This window comes from Apostichopus japonicus, chromosome 6 (assembly GCF_037975245.1).
Source record: "Apostichopus japonicus isolate 1M-3 chromosome 6, ASM3797524v1, whole genome shotgun sequence".
NCBI lineage: Eukaryota > Metazoa > Echinodermata > Holothuroidea > Aspidochirotida > Stichopodidae > Apostichopus > Apostichopus japonicus.
In genome coordinates this window covers 16,089,605-16,106,905 of record NC_092566.1, presented here as the reverse complement: position 1 = coordinate 16,106,905, position 17,301 = coordinate 16,089,605, and the positions used below count along the sequence as shown (strand labels likewise).

Sequence of the window (17,301 nt, the reverse complement as noted above, 5' to 3'; positions counted from 1 at the left end):
GTGATTCTAAGTCAACATTGATATGACTGAGCTCAGAGATTTTAATTTAATAGCAAAGTGTTCGCAATTTTCCGTTGTAGTGCCTTTATTTATAATTATATACAAATTTATTGGGTGTTCATAGAAGAAGTTCTCTGGTAATAATATCAGACGTGTTGTTATACAAAGTAAAAAGAAAAAAAATTGGGGTTGGGGGGGGGTTCCGAAATTTCAAAGTTGAAGTGATCAAACATTGTGCATGTTGTCAGCTGGGTTTACATTGGTTGTAGCTATAATGTACAGTACCTTCACTGAGGTACTCTTTATGTCACCTGTTAAAACTGAAGTGTGCCTTACTCTCTCACTGTCTGGTCATGTTGTAAACCCGGGTACAACTTTTTATTGCGGAGTCCTCCATCACGCTGCACATTCCACAAGTTTTTGGCAATTCCCAGCCGAGACGTGAAGTTATGCTCTCTCACAGCTTAACATATTTTCTTCTTCTGTTTTCTCCATAGGTGGTCCACCAAAGTTAACAAATATCGTCAAGCCTAAAAAGTTAGCGGAGAACGATGAGTTCTTAGCAAAGTGTGCCGCGACGGGCAACCCCCTGCCTGACATAACGTGGAAGAAAGACAATCAAACTGTAGTGCACAATAGCCTCAACGGTCTCAGAATAAGAACGAAAATAAAGTAAGTTGTTTTGAAGATTGCCACTTCCACCTCCCTCTCTCTTCTCTCTCTCTCTCCCTGCATGTGTCTTGATTTTGGTCGAGAAATCGTCCAAGGCTGAAGAGATTAACGAGGAAAAGTGTCAGAGAGACAAACAAGAAATAGGAGTCAAATTAACATTCTGCTACTTACTAAACCTGACAAATGTTTTCAGGTGCCTTTTAAAACGTTCCTTGAGCAGTGCAGTATGGTTTCAGAACCCCACTTTTCCCTGCTGAAGTGCAGCATGTGTTGTGATGTGTTAGTTACCCTTTCTTACAATACTTAAGAGTGTTTTCAAGTTCCTTAACGTTTAACCTACAGGCGTGGAGTATATTTTGAGGTGTCTCAGTCTTTCCTTTAATAGTACAGTGTGTTTTCAAGGGCCTTACCCTTTTCTTGCAATATTTCAGTTTGTTTTCAAGTACCTAACACTTCTTACAATAGTTTGGTATGTTAATAGGTGTCTCACCCTTCCTTACTATATATTGTATCATGATTTCAGGTTTCTCACACTTTCCTACAATAGTGCAATATGTTTTCAGGTGCCTCACCCTTTCTTACGGAAGTGCAGCATGTGTTTTGATATGTTACCCTTTCTTACAATAACTTGTTAGTATGTTGGCTAGTGTACTCTTACCCTTCCCTACAATAGTGCAGTATGTTTTCTGGTGTATTACCCTTTCCTATTTAAAGTGGAGTATGTTTTCAGGTTTATGAACATTTCTCAGAACATACACACTCAGAACACATAGTCACATACAATTTTTTACTGTTCGAGTCGCCATAACTACACATTTTCACGTAGCCTAAACGGTTGGCTGGGTAAGATAAAAGTGTCATCGAAGGGAAAACATTTATCGAAAGTCAAGGGGAAGAAGGGCTGATAAAAGTGGTTATAAGACCAGGATTTGGCAGTAGTGTAGAGCAGTGGATCAGTCATGTTGTGAATTAGGTAGCTGGGGAGCCTTCACCTCAATTCTGTTCCTCGATAAAAAAATAATAATAATAAAAAAATTGAGATAGCAGCAATCGGAATGTCTTTGCAAGTCCCCTCTGCCTTCTGACTAAATCAGCCAGAAAAGTCGTCTTTAGCTGCTGGCTGCTATTGTGGTACAGGACAGGGGTGAAAGGTCACACGGGTGGATTATTTGTTGGACGGGTATCAGCGGCATTTTATAGGGCATGAAAATAGGCAAAGAAGTGGGTAGGAAAATAAATGTTGCCTAAGAGTTGAAAGTCGCGAGTGAGAAAGAAAGAGAAGAAAAGAACTGGTGAATGGACCACCCCCTGCAGAAAAGGAAACGATTAGGCAGGTGATGAAAAGAGGGTCAATTGGATTGGCAGAGCTAAGTCAGGTGACAATAACAAACAGAGATCAGGGATGACAAGCATTTGTGGTTAAAGAGGGGGTACGGTGAACGCTAAAAAGAGTATGGAAGGTTATTAAAGCCATTTCTGAAAGGAACCACCACCCTGTTACGACTTTTGTGAGGTGTGGGAAACTTCATCAAGGAATGTTACTATGGTATCACACGGCAAGAGTCGTCGCCTGTGAACTGTCAGCGAATGTCTCAAGTTTAGCAATGGGAGGGGGGGGGGAACACAGGGAAAATAGTGGATAAGTTTTAAGGTTTATCAAATATATATCAGAAATTACCTAGTGGCCTGATCCAGGATTTTTAAAAAGTTAAAAATGAAGGAAAAACATGGGAAAAGACTGAATAAGTTTTTAGGTGTATCAAATATTAGAAATTACCCAGTGGCCCAAACCAGGATTTTTAAAAGTTGAACAATGGGAAAATTAAGGGAAACGACTGAATAAGTTTAAAGGTGTATCAAATATAGGAAACTTCCTAGTGGTAGGATAAAGGAGTTTTTTAAAAAGTTTAACAATGGGGAAGATGTATACAACCTTTCTATCCCACCTGCCGTTCTTAGATTTTTACAAATATATTTATATGCTGATGTAATTTAAGGCATTGACAGTTGATATGATACATCACCTAGCTGGTATGAAGCAGAGGCTGTGTATCTAGCTGTTTCTTAAAAGTCTTTTTGCTTTCAACCATAGTAGAAAGTGGACCGTGGTTGGTGTAAAGTTGCAAAATTGGTAGAGGTGAGGTTGGGCAAATTAGATGAGATCTTTGACTGTGTAGTTGAATTAAGTTGGAATGAAAACCGTATTTGAATGGATCGAGTTTAAGACTGCAGTGACACATACAGAGAGCATTGATGTAGCTGGTTGTGTGTGAGCATTGATGTTATTGGTTGTGTTTGAGAGCATTAGCATAACTGGTTGTGTTTGAGAGCATTGGTGCAGGTGGCTGTGTTTGAGAGCATTGGTGCAGGTGGTTGTGTTTGAGAGCACTGATTCAACTGGCTGTGTCTGAGAGCATTGATTTAGCTGGTTGTGTGAGAGCATTGATGTAGTTGGTTGTGTTTGAGATCATTGGCATAGCTGGTTGACTTTTGATAGCATTGAATCAGGTGGTTGTGTTTGAGAGCATTGGTGCATGTGGTTGTGTTTGAGAGCATTGATATAGTGGTTGTGTTTGAGAGCATTGATTCAGCTGGTTGTGTTTGAGAGCATTGGTGTAGTGTGTGTTTGAGAGCATTGGTGTGTCTGGTTGAGTTTGACAGCATTGATATAGTGGTTGTGTTTGAGAGCATTGGTGCATGTGGTTGTGTTTGAGAGCATTGATATAGTGGTTGTGTTTGAGAGCATTGGTGCAGATGATTGTGTTTGAGAGCATTGGTGTAGTGTGTGTTTGAGAGCATTGGTGTAGTGTGAGTTTGAGAGCATTGAAGTAGCTGGTTGTGTTTGAGAGCATTGAAGTAGCTGGTTGTGTTTGAGAGCATCGATGCAGTCCATTGTTTTTGAAGGCATTGATTTGGCACGTTAATTGAAGCAGCCAGTTTGGGTTATGTTTGCCATGAACAGTTAAAAGTTTTTCTACAGGCCAAAGTTGGATACTGCCCTCAATTTGGTAAAGTTTATTTCTTTATCATGAAAGGGAAATTGAGACTGCTGCCCTCTATTATGTATTTGTTGATGAACAAAGTTCCACTTTATTGACTGTTACCTTGCAAAACAAGGACAGGTAACATATATGCCACAATTGCTGTATACAACTATGTCTTATCATGCATAAACTAAACAGGTACACATTAATGATTTATTGACAAATACCACCAACTGTTTACACTTTGGGGGGAAATAAAGGGACTAGCTAAACTTGGAGAGATAAAAAAAATAGCAGTTTGAATAATGCAGATAGGCAAGTGTACATCTGGAAGGGTTAAGTTTTAATATTTTCGACTCCTTTGACTTTCTTGTTTTTGGTGGGGGTGGGAGTGGGGAGGATGGGGGAAGGGTGTGTATCACACATGAGCATGTATTGGGTAAATATTATTTGTATACAATTTTGCATATTACTGCGGAAAGTCTCCACCAAACTACATAAGAGCAAACATGGCCAATAAGTTTAAGAAAAGGACAGTCCTCAAACATAGTTTTCTTCTTGCAATATTTTAGTGGAATGAGGATTACAGAGCCATAGATCATCCAACTGATCTGCTGACATGTTGTTGATTCGGAATAATCTTAATTATGTGTATGACTTTATGTCAGCTTTCTGAATTATAGTGCCTATTTTAAGTTTTCAATATATATTTTCATCATTTTAAATTTAATGCTACATCGATATGATTTTGATATGTTGGTGAATATTACAAGACACAAATATGCAACAGAAATTCTTAATTACAAGGTGTGATTATTGAATATGTTGGGGAACTTGCAATCAGCAATTTATAGATATGAATAAGGGTATTTTTTACTTCATATTTTATTTTCTTCTTTCTCTTTTTATAAAACGAAAAACCAGAAAGAAGTCGTCAAGTCAACTAAGAATCAAGAGAGTTAAGGAGGCCATTCATGAAGGGACCTACACATGCGTCGTCAACAACCATGTGGATCCGCCCATCCTTTCAAGTGCCACTTTGGGTAAGATTCACACTTTGCTATGCCGCGATGATCACGACCTAATTAATCTAGTTTGTTTAATTGCTTTTCTAGTAAAATTGTATAGTTTGTCAGTGGTCCCCATCCCACCCTCCCACATCTCCTCCCCACCAGCAAAATGTGTTCTTGCAATTAAGTTTGAAGAACGTTTTTAAGAAGTTAATGTCCTCTGGGTTTTTTTTTTTTTTAAATATTTTTCATATGTTTTGTTCCTCAGCAGCTTTATCATAAATATGTAGGTCTAATTGTTAAAACTCAGTCAATCTTGATCATTGCCATCCTATATATATCTGCTTGGTATGGTCACGATACGGCCCAGATACTTTCGTCTCTCGACGTCAATTGACAAATTGCAGTTAACAGAGAAATCCATTTCTTGGAAAATAATTAACGAAGAGACGTTGTAGTACGCACGTTTGCTATTGTGTTACTTTGTTTGTTTGTCTGTTCTCGTTTTTGACCTCATTGGTTTATTGATAACATGGTTGATTTTCTGGTTGTTTGTAACATGAGCTCATACAACTTTTAATAAACCAGAAAGTAATGATTGTCATGACTTTGCAAAGTTTTGCCAATCCGATTCTGAAATGCGGCATTTCAAAGGAACTCATATCCCGACGATGTCTCTAACCAGAGCCGATGTACCGAGCAGTGCATCGGCAACAACGTACATTTCAAGAATCGAGTCTTGAAACTAAACTTTTCCCACCAGGTCGTCGTCGATTGCGACTCGTGGTTCTCTCCGCTTCGGTGTGAGTGCCTCTCGAACTGTTCGGTCGATCGTCTCCACAGTCCTCCTCTCATTACCTAACGTGATGCTGCGTTCTGTACCGCCACGGTACTCTGCCGAGTTAATTAATCTCAATCCATTCTTGTATCCCTATCTCTCAGTCAGTTTATACAGCAGTATACTTGACCCTGGCTGATTAAATTCTGATGACAGAACGTGTTAGCTCAGTCGAGTAACTGGCAGTCTCCATTTCATTTCTGCTGATCTACTTCTTCTCTCTGATTGCCAGGACCAATTTTCATCTCGTCCGTACCAAAACCCATAAAGAGAAGAAGAAGAAGGGGGGGGGGGGGGAGGAAGAAAGAAACAAAAAAAAAAACGAAAGAAAAATCCATTTTTTGGGGCATGCTTGAAAGTTAACCAAAAGATGCTCGTATCACAGTCTTTAATTTTCGTAACCGTATCGAAGAAGTAACTTGGTCCCTCCTTTTTATGCAAATGAAGCCTTCTTGACCCAGTTATTTAAATTACCATTTCAATCAGGAAATGAGCTGAGTCAGAGACAAGAGCCAAAAAAACAAAGCCGTCGGAGAAAAGCTGCGTCGTCAGGTGAGGTGAATCGGTTCCATCTTGCAATAATGTTGTAATATTTCGTCCGTTGAATTTCTGGCAGTCCTGGACATAAATGTTCTATATACATTGCATTCGACCTTGCTTTATCGATTAAGTAAATGTTGCTACAATAATTTGTCCATGGGGTGGGGAGGGGGGTACCTTGAGGTTTTTATTAAAGCAGCTCTTGCAGTGGTTATGATATTTCTTCCCCACCCCCGCCCCACCCTACTGTAATTTAAGGTTTCTTGATTACTGTTCTTGAAAAGAGATGAGGTGAATTGAAGAGGTTTACCATGAAACAGTCTGTGTTAAAAACAACAAAAGATTGCAAAAAGCACACATTATACAAGATCCTTGACAAACCTCCCCCACCCCCTTCCCTCGTCTGCCTTCTAAAATCGAAGGAAGGGTACGGACAGCGAACTCAATTGCTACATTCATACAACAATTCTTGTCTGAAAGAAGCTCTTTGCCCTTTTTTTTTTCATTTTCCATGAAATGGGGTGGGTGTTGTACTTTGTGAAGCCAAAGGTCTAGAGCCCATTCCTTTCACCACAAATTTCATCACGATTTTTTAATCTAGAATATATTTATGTGCTACAGTATATTGTCGTGGAGAAGCAAATATATTAAATGAAATAAACCTGGTGGGTGCTCCACAACAGTTGATTACAGTTGATCAAACTCAAACCCCTAACCCCCCCCCCCCGATTTTTTCTCGCCTCTTGAATATTAATCACTTTGTTTTAGATCCCATTGGACTTTCTTCGACTATAAAACAAGTTGTACCTCCTCAGAAGAAAATAGCAAATTTTATTTCTGATAGAAATCTTTGTCATATTAATCAAAGTAATGAGTTTCATTTGCTTTGAGGCTTTTATGATCAACAAATATTGTATCAAATATTGATCAAAATCAATGCCAAAAAAATTTCGCCCGAAGTATTGACTCTGGGAAAGTGCAGCAGCTAGGGGAATGACCGTTGTATAGCCTAGACGTCCCTTTAATTTGCTGGACGTATAAGAATCCTGTCGACTTAAAAAAGAAAAGAAAAAAATCGAGCGAAGTGTTGGCATTGGCAATTTCCATGAAGGGTCACTTCCGAATGATATTGCTCGTTAGCTTAATTTCCCATCCAATCCTGCAACATCTTCTAGTGGACACTTCTCCCTCCAATTTTTTAATCGAGTCTCTCTGACCGTTTCCGTTCGATACCTGACAACTTTCCGGACGACGATGTTGGTTAAAATGGAGAGGGTGTTATTTTTTTTTGGAAAAGAATAAAGCTTCCAGATGTCACTCAAAAGCTCGGACATCTGCCAATTGGCCTTGAGTGCGTGGGTAGACTTGTTTTTAGGTGGGAGAGAGGGACCGTGGGGGGGGGGAGCGGGAGGGGTTGGAGCTTGAAAGCTGTCCTTCATACATTAATTTTTTTGCTTTTCATTCACTTTGGTTAAAAATAAATTATTAGCATGGCCTTTAAAGTGCATTTGTCGCTCTTGTTGTCCCTACGTTCCATCCACCTCCTAGCTTGCACATTGCAATACAGTTAGCTATGTTAAGATATAGTCTTGGATGGAGACCTTTGATCCCGTGGATTTAAACACCCCTGTGTCGACGCATTAATGTTGTAAATTAAACAGCAGCTGGTTCGTGCAATTTCGTTTCTTTCATCATTCACCAGTTTTAATCTTGAGGATTTACTTTGCAAATGTCCCAAAGGAACGCTGTACGTGTTTCTTCTCTCTCGTCACAATAGCTGAAGGTGCAACTACAGCTGATTATTAGATAAAAACTAGACATCATTAATAACAATAAATATTCTGCTCCAATATGCAATGTTAGGCATCTTAGGCCTACTAGTACCTACAAACCTCAGCTATCAGAAAGGTGTTGCATTGTTTAATTAGGCTACACCAGTTAGGTTGTGTTTAAATATGTTTAACTTAATATGCAGCAAACTAACTGCCCCCTTCCCCTCCCCTCCCCCCCAAAAAAAAAGAAAGGGTAAATTATATGTGTTGTAGTGGATCCTTGGGTGAGAGACATGTCATATCTATTGCAGGTGTGCAGTAAGCTAAACAAATTAATACACATGTATTTGCAAATTGTCAATGCACACATAGCGATTTCCACTAACAGAACCATGCAGTAGAAAACTATCCCATTTCATTAGAGAAACCAAATTCATGAACTTTAAAACTGCTACAGAAAATGTGGAAACAAAATATGTTGACTCTACATCAATAATGAAGAAAACAAGTAAATGAAAAAGCACCTCATAATTACATTCCTTGCTGGCCCCTTTCTCTCCCTCTCTGCACCCCACCAGTCCATCAAACCCCTTCCTCCACTTGGTATTAAAGGCATGACAATAAACTATTACTTTTACTTTAAAAAGATGCCCTTAAACAATTGAAATGTCTTTCACTTTAATTAGTGCATTAATTATGTTTGAATTTAATGCTGATTTCTTCCTATGGTAGTGACTGCATCACATATATGGGTTTCGACAATTGTCGTAGAAATTTCTTAATGACGACATTTTATGCAAGCTTCTCCACCCTTGTAGCTGTTGCCTTGGTAACGAGCCAAATAAGGCTCTTTCCAGTGAAATATAACTCTCCTTGGAATTCTCAAAACACTTAAGATTTTTTTTTGTCTTTTTGAAATTGGAATATTTAATTAGAGTGTGATAGTCTAAAGAATTGATGCTTAAAGTATCTCTTTCACAATTTCTTTTTTGTATCACCACGTAATTATCTACCACACACGCTCCGTATTTGCTTGTTTATTCTTTTTGTTCGTTAAATGTTGAACCAACAAAGGTAGTTGAATAATATTGTTGTATTAATATTAAAAGAAAAAAAACACAAAAAAAACAACCCAGAATTGTCGAGTGTTTTGCAAATTTGAATATATAACACATATGACCAAAAAATTTTCCATTCAAATTATCCTATTATATAACACAACGGGCGCGTTTGTTCTTGGGTTCTGCGGTTGACTTTTCATTTCCTCTGCAAACTGTTGAAGAGCACAACAGGCTCGACGTCTAAAATTCATCCTCCCTCCCTCCATCAGTGTGAACGCTCTGTCAACGTCTTCGTGGGAGCTAGAAATTTGGCCATAATCTCGTCTGATTCATTAGCGGAATCGGTAGCCAGTCACGCAGCAGAAATTTGCTCCAGTCACAACTTATTATTCGTTCAAACAGCTGGAAATTTTTTGTCAGGATTGTTAAATTGAGCTTAGATCGAGAGTGCTGGGCAGAAATTTCCTACCGAGCGAGTGTCAGGGCCGAGGGCAGTAGACATACGGATCACCCGACTGTGCGAGATCTCATCATTAAGCTTATTTAAAGGATTATTCTGATGTTGATCGAAGAAGGAAATAAAGAAAAACTCTTGTGGACAAAAGTAAACGGAAGAACTTTTGTAGTGAGTGGAAGAAAATGATGTGTTGACTGGGATAATCTTTTGGAAGAACCTTCGAAAAAACCAGCGGCTTCAATCGCAAGTTTTGATAATTGTTTCGTTTCGCTTCACAGGGTTTTCACATACGCCTGTTCGTGTGGAGGTAAACTTTTTGTAAAGAAACGGGGAACTTTTAGCTTGGTATTTGCAGCGTTGATTTATAAGACCTACCAAATGTTTTGTCAATTTTGATGATTAAGGGAAAAGGATTTTAGACTTTTAAAAAGAAAACACATAAAAACAAACTTAAATACTATGAAAAAGTTTTTCATTCTCTTCTCCAGCCCCACAAGGGAATTTAAGGTTGTAAAACTTCACTCGTAAATAGATTAAATACGAGTCTGAATATATACATTAATAATATCGGACTTCGCTCGAAGAAACGTCGCTTTTAAACAGTCCTCTCTTTAGAGTTTTCTTTCTGCGTGTAACTCAAAACTTTTCGGAGCAGCTCCGTTACGGTGTAACAGGGGCCTCTTTTGCTTCTCATTAAAAAATTCATATTTTGGCTTTTATGCAAACACACTACTAGTACAAGGGTCTGGCTACCACCAATGTTTCAGATGCACGAGGTCTCTTACTGTAGGCAAGTGCATACTTCCCGGGGAAAAGAGGATTGATTCTCAAGAGACCAGTCGTACCTTACGCCTCCGCTCTGAGAACTACTCAAAAGAAGAAGGGGGCAAAATAACAGAAGAAGGAAATCTGGATGCTATCGCAATTGTGGACTTTTTTAATTTATAAAACATATCCTACTCTTTAGTGACAGCATTTTGAATGTAGAGAGTTTTACGTGCTTGCAAACTCATTCATAACCTTTTCATGTTCTGGAATTGGAAGATCTCAGCTGTTAAGATGAAGGTCGCTTGCAGTGGAGCCGGGAAGATGGAGTATAAAAATTGGAGGGATTCGTTGGAGGTTACCCTCCTCGTAGCCATTTGGTTCGTCCTGATTTTTTCCATATGCGGGGCTCTGATATTTAGTTTTGTCACTTGGTGTCGTCCCTGGTATATGGAAGTTCTGCTACCGTCAGAGAGTGAAATGAAAAGTAAGTTTGCTTTTTGTCCTTTGAGAATGCTTTCTGATCGGCCCTTTTCGACATGTAAAGACTTATGTCGATAAATTGTGGCCCCTTAATGTAGCGAAATGCTTCAAAGATTGGTGCGTGTCCACCCTCACATACATATATATGTATGTACCTGAATGGGAGAATGGGGTTTATGGCACATGTACACATTAAATCAATGGTACATTTTGTCAGGGAAAAGTGTGACGCATGTTGTAAGACATATTATTATGCAACCTTGAAAGTTAATTTATTCAATGGAGATGTTAGTCCATCAACACTATACCTAAAGCACTCCCCCACTCCTACTCCAACCCCCCTCCCCTCCTCCAATCCCCACCCCCGCCATGCCAAACTTCTACATGCTGATATATATATATATATCAGAAACTTAGTTATTTATTTTTCTTTTCTGTTCTGTTCCTTTTTCCATGTTTTTTTTTCTTGTGTGAACATTTCTGAACATATATACACAAGGCTTTAATACATAAATTGCATACTGCTCTTATTTCTCAGTTACAAATGAATTAAGGAGTAAAAATCTGTCTCGTTTATGGTAAACCACCAGTTGATCATGGTTTTGCTGTGTCATAATTAGTCAAACAACTCATAGTAACTTATAACATAAAATTTCCTGTAATGGAATGCTGGACACATATATGAGTAGAAGACATTCATGTTCTTCTTCAAGTCAATTCTTACCAAGCGAGTTAACGAAATTCAACCTCTTCTGCAGGAATACATAGCAGTTTTAGTTATACAAGTATTTTAAATATTTTTGTATTAAAGTAACTTTATTTCCCCCCATTTTCTCCATCAATTTTTCCTGAGATTGAAATCCCGCGATCAGACGAGACTACTTTTACAGATTATTCTCAGTATCCCAAAATAGCGTTTATTAAAAAATCAAGAGTTAAATTTACTAGTTTTAACATAACTCATTATTGTACAAAGATGCTTTGTGATAAAGCTTTACGTATGTGGATGTCCTATCCGTTCTGTGCAGCTGTCAAATTGTTGCTTGGAATTCACTTAATTGGGATACACATGTAATTTCTATTTTTCCCCCAAAAAACTTAGACTCTTCTAGACTTAAATCTTGGTTTTCTCAAGGAAACAAGGATGGGAATGGTTTGCTTAAAGGCCTGACTATGAATGGAAGTAAAGAGAACCATTGCTTGATTTTCTACCAGCAGTCTGAAAAATTTGCCTTAAGTGCACTCAGCTTATATCAGCCCAAACAATTTGTGAAAGCAAATATTTGCCCCAAAAATGTGAATAGTCTTCAAATAGATATGTTCACTTCGACGGTCATAGAATTTGGCTCAAAATACGTTGGCAAATTGTTTTTAAGCCACTTTAGCAAGATCTCTAAGTTTTTGCATGTGTCACAATATTTTTTCCCTTTTAACACAAAGATGATTGATTTGTACACAGTGTACACCAGGATTTCCAAGTATATTTAATACTGTATAATGATCCCCTACCAGCTTGGTTGTAACTTGTCCATTTTTAGTCAACTCCCAAAAAATTCATAGAAAAAAAACCCTGTTCCAAACAAGGTTCGATCGTAAAGGGCACGCATTTGTTAGCCTGCCTTTTGTACATTGTATTTGATATTCTAAATGAAGGTTTTGAACTCCACCTGTTTTTATTCGACACGGAAATAATTCGTGCATAATAAACAGGAAAACTCACTTGTTTATCTTATCGGAACTGTAGATTTATAATAATATTATATTAATAATATTATGCCCCATGACATCATCCCAAATGGAATCAGATTTTCTTTCCCTAGCTCATTGGTAAAGTTGAATTCTCCTTTAAACAGGTGAACTTTGTAATATTAATTAGTTATTAAATTATCAATAATTAGTTGGAATATGATGCTCCCATCCATACATGAACTATAGATTTTTCCTACCGTCAGCCATTTTTCTGAACTAACATTAGATGACCTGCAAATAGAAGCAATGCCAAAGCAATAGTGTACATTAAACAACTTTGCACACACACACACCATATACACATGCAAGGAGAGGGAAAAAAAGAAGAGTTTTTGTGTGACATATATTTTTTTTGTCGACTAATTCTGCGGAGGGTATATGTACTGAAATGCAATCAAATTAAGTACCATCTCTCGTGTTTTCATGCAGTTTTTCCCCCCCGAGAGTAATTTTTGGCTTCTTTTTTCTTTGCTGCTTATGATCAATGTGCCAGCAATATGACTGTCAATTTTTGTGGCCACAGGGCAAATGGTACCTATATGCTAATTATGAATCAGCTTCCCATCTCATGTACCACTGAGGCCGTCGGGTAGCAAGCGGTAGTAGTAGTTCAATGAATCATTGGTAATAATATTTCATAGTTTCTTACATCTGTACGGCAAAGTATTGATTGGGAACTAGCTCAAATTGATTCCCAAGTTTTTTCGTCTAAAATTTTTTTTTTTGTGACTTCTCATCTTTTGTGAAGTAATTTAATTCATTTTTTTCCCCCATATGCATATTTTCTTCTCTCTTTCATTTTTCTCGATGTGAATGTAATGTTCACAAGGCCAGACAGTTCTTGCTATGCTCGTCAGCTCCCCCCAGTGCTTAATCGATCGTTAGTTAAAGTTGAAATCTGTGGCATTGGTAATTGTTTTCATCATGAATGTTCAATTTTTGAAAAGGTCAATATATTGTGTGTTAATTTCTGATCTGATTTCTGTGTGGTACATTCATGTTGCGAAAGGATAGTTAATGGAAGAGACCCATGCATTGAAAAGTAGAATATCAGCGTTATATACTGAACAGTGGACTTGGTTCCTCTGTCTCGCATATACGACCAAACTGGGGTATTATCTTTGGGCAGAGGTTAACCTTGTTATTATTAAAGGCACCTTTAACAAGTTGACTTCCTTTCTCAATTTAAAAAAAAAACAAAAAAGCTTGACGTCATACCTCTTCTCCTTCACTCATTACTTGTTACGCGGTTTATCGATCCATCTCGGAGAAGGAGATGGTACTCTTGGACCAGTTTTAGTTCCATAAATTGATCGGAAGGGTAATTAACTTACTCTAGAAGTCCTTCCAACGAGGAGGCATTCTCATGCAGTGATCTTTAAGAGATGTATGGATGCGTTGACTGCAACCATGCCATCGGAAAAAAGAAAAAAAAAACACTTTTAAGGGGTTGTACAGCCTCCACTCTCACCCCCAAGGGATTACCCAGTGGCTGTAAATTTCGACCTCTGGTCGGTTGCGATAGTTGAGTACAACCGGAGCAATTAAGGGCACTCTATGCTGACCTACGAGTAAGGACGGACAGGTAGAAAGTCCGGTCACACTCGTCAAATGGTAGAAAGCAATATGATAACTCAGGTTAAAGGAAAGTAGCAGCTATTTGGTGTATTTAAAAGGGGGAAAGAATACATTCTTAATAAGATGGTAGTCAACTTTTATTTATATTCCTTGTGTCAATTTAAGCCAACAGATATACTGTAAGTGTTAGAGATACCATGGTCTAATTGCTATCAGAAGCAACTGTCAGTAAAGGGGGGTGGGCGGGAGGGGGGCATGATGGAGTGGAATATTATACCCATGTTGCTGTATTATTTACATAAATAAATTGTCATGTACATATACAACCAATTAAGAAACATGAGAAAACTGTGCATCCAAGAAGTTTAATTACTAAACCATTGTCCAAGGGATTATGCTTATCTCCCTGAAATCAATACTTTTTGCTGAGAGTCTAATGCAACATGCTTTGTTAAATGTAGTTAATAATTTCACAAAATGTGCAGAAAGTATTCGAGTGTGTTTGGCGCTAGCTTGTATTATCATTACCACACCGTTCCACGACTATCATAGGTGGACAATGTCGTTTAGTATTCATGTAGCGATCTGGTGTCACAAACTTGCTATCACTTTAGATTGTATATAGTGGAATGTTATAAAGTCTGTTGGATATTATGCCGGCACCAAGACATAAAAGGCATCAGGGAAGAGACATATATAAAAGGCATCAAGACACACCAAAGATACCAACACACTTATAAAAGGCACCAAGACACTTATAAAAGGCACCAAGACACATAAAAGGCACCAAGACACACATACAAGGCATCACTGAAGAGACATAAAATAGGCATCGAAACACATGAAAGGCACCAATTGAGACACATGTTAAAGGCACTAAGACACCAAAAGGAACCAAGACACTTAAAAAAGGCACCAAGACACATGAGAGGCACCAAGACACCTGCAGTACAAGGCCATTACATATGTGTACCTATTATATTATATTAAGCCTTCGGGAATGATCTGTCAATTAAGGCACCCACAAAGAGGTAGTGTACGATTGTTGATTTGTTGTGCAAATTGAGAATTCTCGTTACTATGTACAGCTGTGTCACATGTGGTCAATAAAAAAAGAAGGAGGGGGGAACCCCTAAATGTTACTCTCAGTCTCAACATGATTCCATTCAAGCGATTTGTTAATAAATTAATCTACTTAATATTATCTGCTTCCTCTTACTGCCCACACATCAAGCAGTAATTTTGTAATCAAAGTTTAATCTTAAAGCATCTTGACAGATTTGTATACTAGCGATCAACATAAAAAACCAGGCTTTCTCCTGATCCAAAGTAAACAGAAAATTCCAACACTACAAGGTTGTCTGCACCAAAAATGATGTAGGCCTATACTGTATATCTCTTCTTGCTCAGCATCTCATCAGAAAATGGTAAAAACAAAAATTGTACCTTAAAACTATACTGTCAAGGTGAGTGGATAAATAATACATTAAAATGCATATAATTACCAAACTTGACATGGTCACAAGTCTCAACAGTCTTCTACCGTTTCAAACGTTTGTATTTAGTTCCTGCAAACTGATCCGATAGACAGACTCAAGCCGAGAAGAAGAAGAAGATAAATACATAAATATCCTTAATTATAACAGCTTCTGGGTGTCGATTTCGGTCTTTTGTGAAACTCAAGAAAAAACTTGATACCAAAAATCCCATAACGGTGCAGTTCAGTTAACTCGACTGGATCGTCAAGTTTCTTCGAAATGATGATCAGGAAGTAAAATGTTTTAATTTGTTTTTGTTTTTGGTGTGACTACGTGTGTTAGATTAATTCATAGGAAGAAGAATAAGCAGGAATGGTGTCTAGTTTTGGTGATGTGTTTGTAGTGTTAGTTTGAGTAATTTACTCAAAAGTGATGGCTATAATTAACAAAATTGGTGACTTAACACAAAACATGCGTTGAAGTAGTGATAACTAACAGTTGCTTGAATGTTGTGGGCTTGACCAAGATTGTAATCAGTTTGTTACATATATATGTATCCTTCACTCTTTATGGTTAACATATCGGTAAAAAAAAGAATGTAATCAATAAGTACCGATCTGAGAAAATCAATTATATGCAGTGCGTTATAAGTATCTAAATCTTCCAACTTCATGTGGCCCCTAGACAGACATCATCATACACATTTCTGTTAACACTAGGCTAATTTGAGCTGTACCTGCATCATATTAGGCTAATTCATTGATCTTCTAGAAAGATGTTGTGTCCAATGCATTAAAGAGGATATGGGGAGCAATGTGATAAACAAGTATGACTTAATAGTTTATTTTAAGGTAACATTGTTTCCTCAAAATTTGGTTTCTCAGCTTGATGTTGTTGCTGTAGGAATCAGAAGGATTGTTTAGGGGGGATTTTAGGTGATTAGATTTCATTTGTTTTAAACATGTTGGTTTTTATAGTACTTTTAAGAGGAAATTCCCTATGGATTAGAAGGTATATTAAAGAAAGTGTATCCTAACCTGACCATAACAGTTTGATATCATGTTTCATATTCAGTATAGTTAGTTTCGTGATTTCTGGTGAATTATTGGGATTATTTGTAATAATTACACTTCAGAGCTATGGTTTCAGCCTGCGGGAAGACCTTGGAAGCGAGCGCATAGCCCTAATTAAAGTTCAGACACAATCCATAAAATACCCACGGTGCAGTTGACATTTCCCTTGGTAATGGTAATGGAAGATTGGAAGCTTGTATACTAATGAATTAAATTTTTAAAAATGATAAAAACAAGTCAGGTTTTACATAAGAAAGAAGTCATGACAAAAATATATCTGCACCGAAATGTATTAAAAATCTCTTTGCAAATCTTTAACCGGTAGAATATCCACCTAACGTTATCATGCCACAATTGTTGAACACTGGAAAAAAGCTGCTCTTTTATATTTTTCAGGATGCACAGAGCCATGTGTGATGCTCTTTATTTCTAGGTCGGTGCCTCTATATTCCCAGAAATAAAGACATATCACTACTTTGGCTGAAAGTGGCATGCAAATTGGTGTCTGTTATGCAGCCACAGGCCATATTACTATCTGGGTTTTATTTCTTATGCTTCAATGGTGATTGAAACTGCCTGCTGTCTTAACACAAACACAAACTAAAAGTTAAATGATGGGGTTTATATGTTCCGTTGGTAAATTGTAAATACCACAGAAATATGTATCTTGTGAGTAAATCATAAAGGGGATAATTTTAGCAGCCATATCCTGATAATACCTAATTTCCAGGGTTTTTGTTCCGGGAATGTCGGCCTGCGACGTAACGTTTGTTGTTGTTCAACAGGTGCAATCAATGTGAGAAGCACTCATGCTATGTTACCACAGTACAAAGAAATGAAT

The 17,301-nt window shown here is 37.7% G+C and overlaps 1 protein-coding gene across 5 annotated transcripts in view; it reads left to right on the top strand.

Moving 5' to 3' along the window:
• LOC139969111 (uncharacterized) overlaps window positions 1-17,301 on the top strand; it is a 156,158-nt gene that overhangs the window by 83,059 nt on the left and 55,798 nt on the right. For 4 of the 5 annotated variants that reach the window (XM_071973896.1, XM_071973895.1, XM_071973894.1 and 1 more), the window contains exons 2-3: window positions 498-672; window positions 4,581-4,699. In XM_071973896.1, the coding sequence (XP_071829997.1) occupies window positions 498-672; window positions 4,581-4,699 (294 nt within the window). Of the gene's footprint in view, window positions 1-497; window positions 673-4,580; window positions 4,700-8,998; window positions 10,587-17,301 lie in introns of those variants that run through there. The other variant, XM_071973898.1, reaches the window with a different exon arrangement.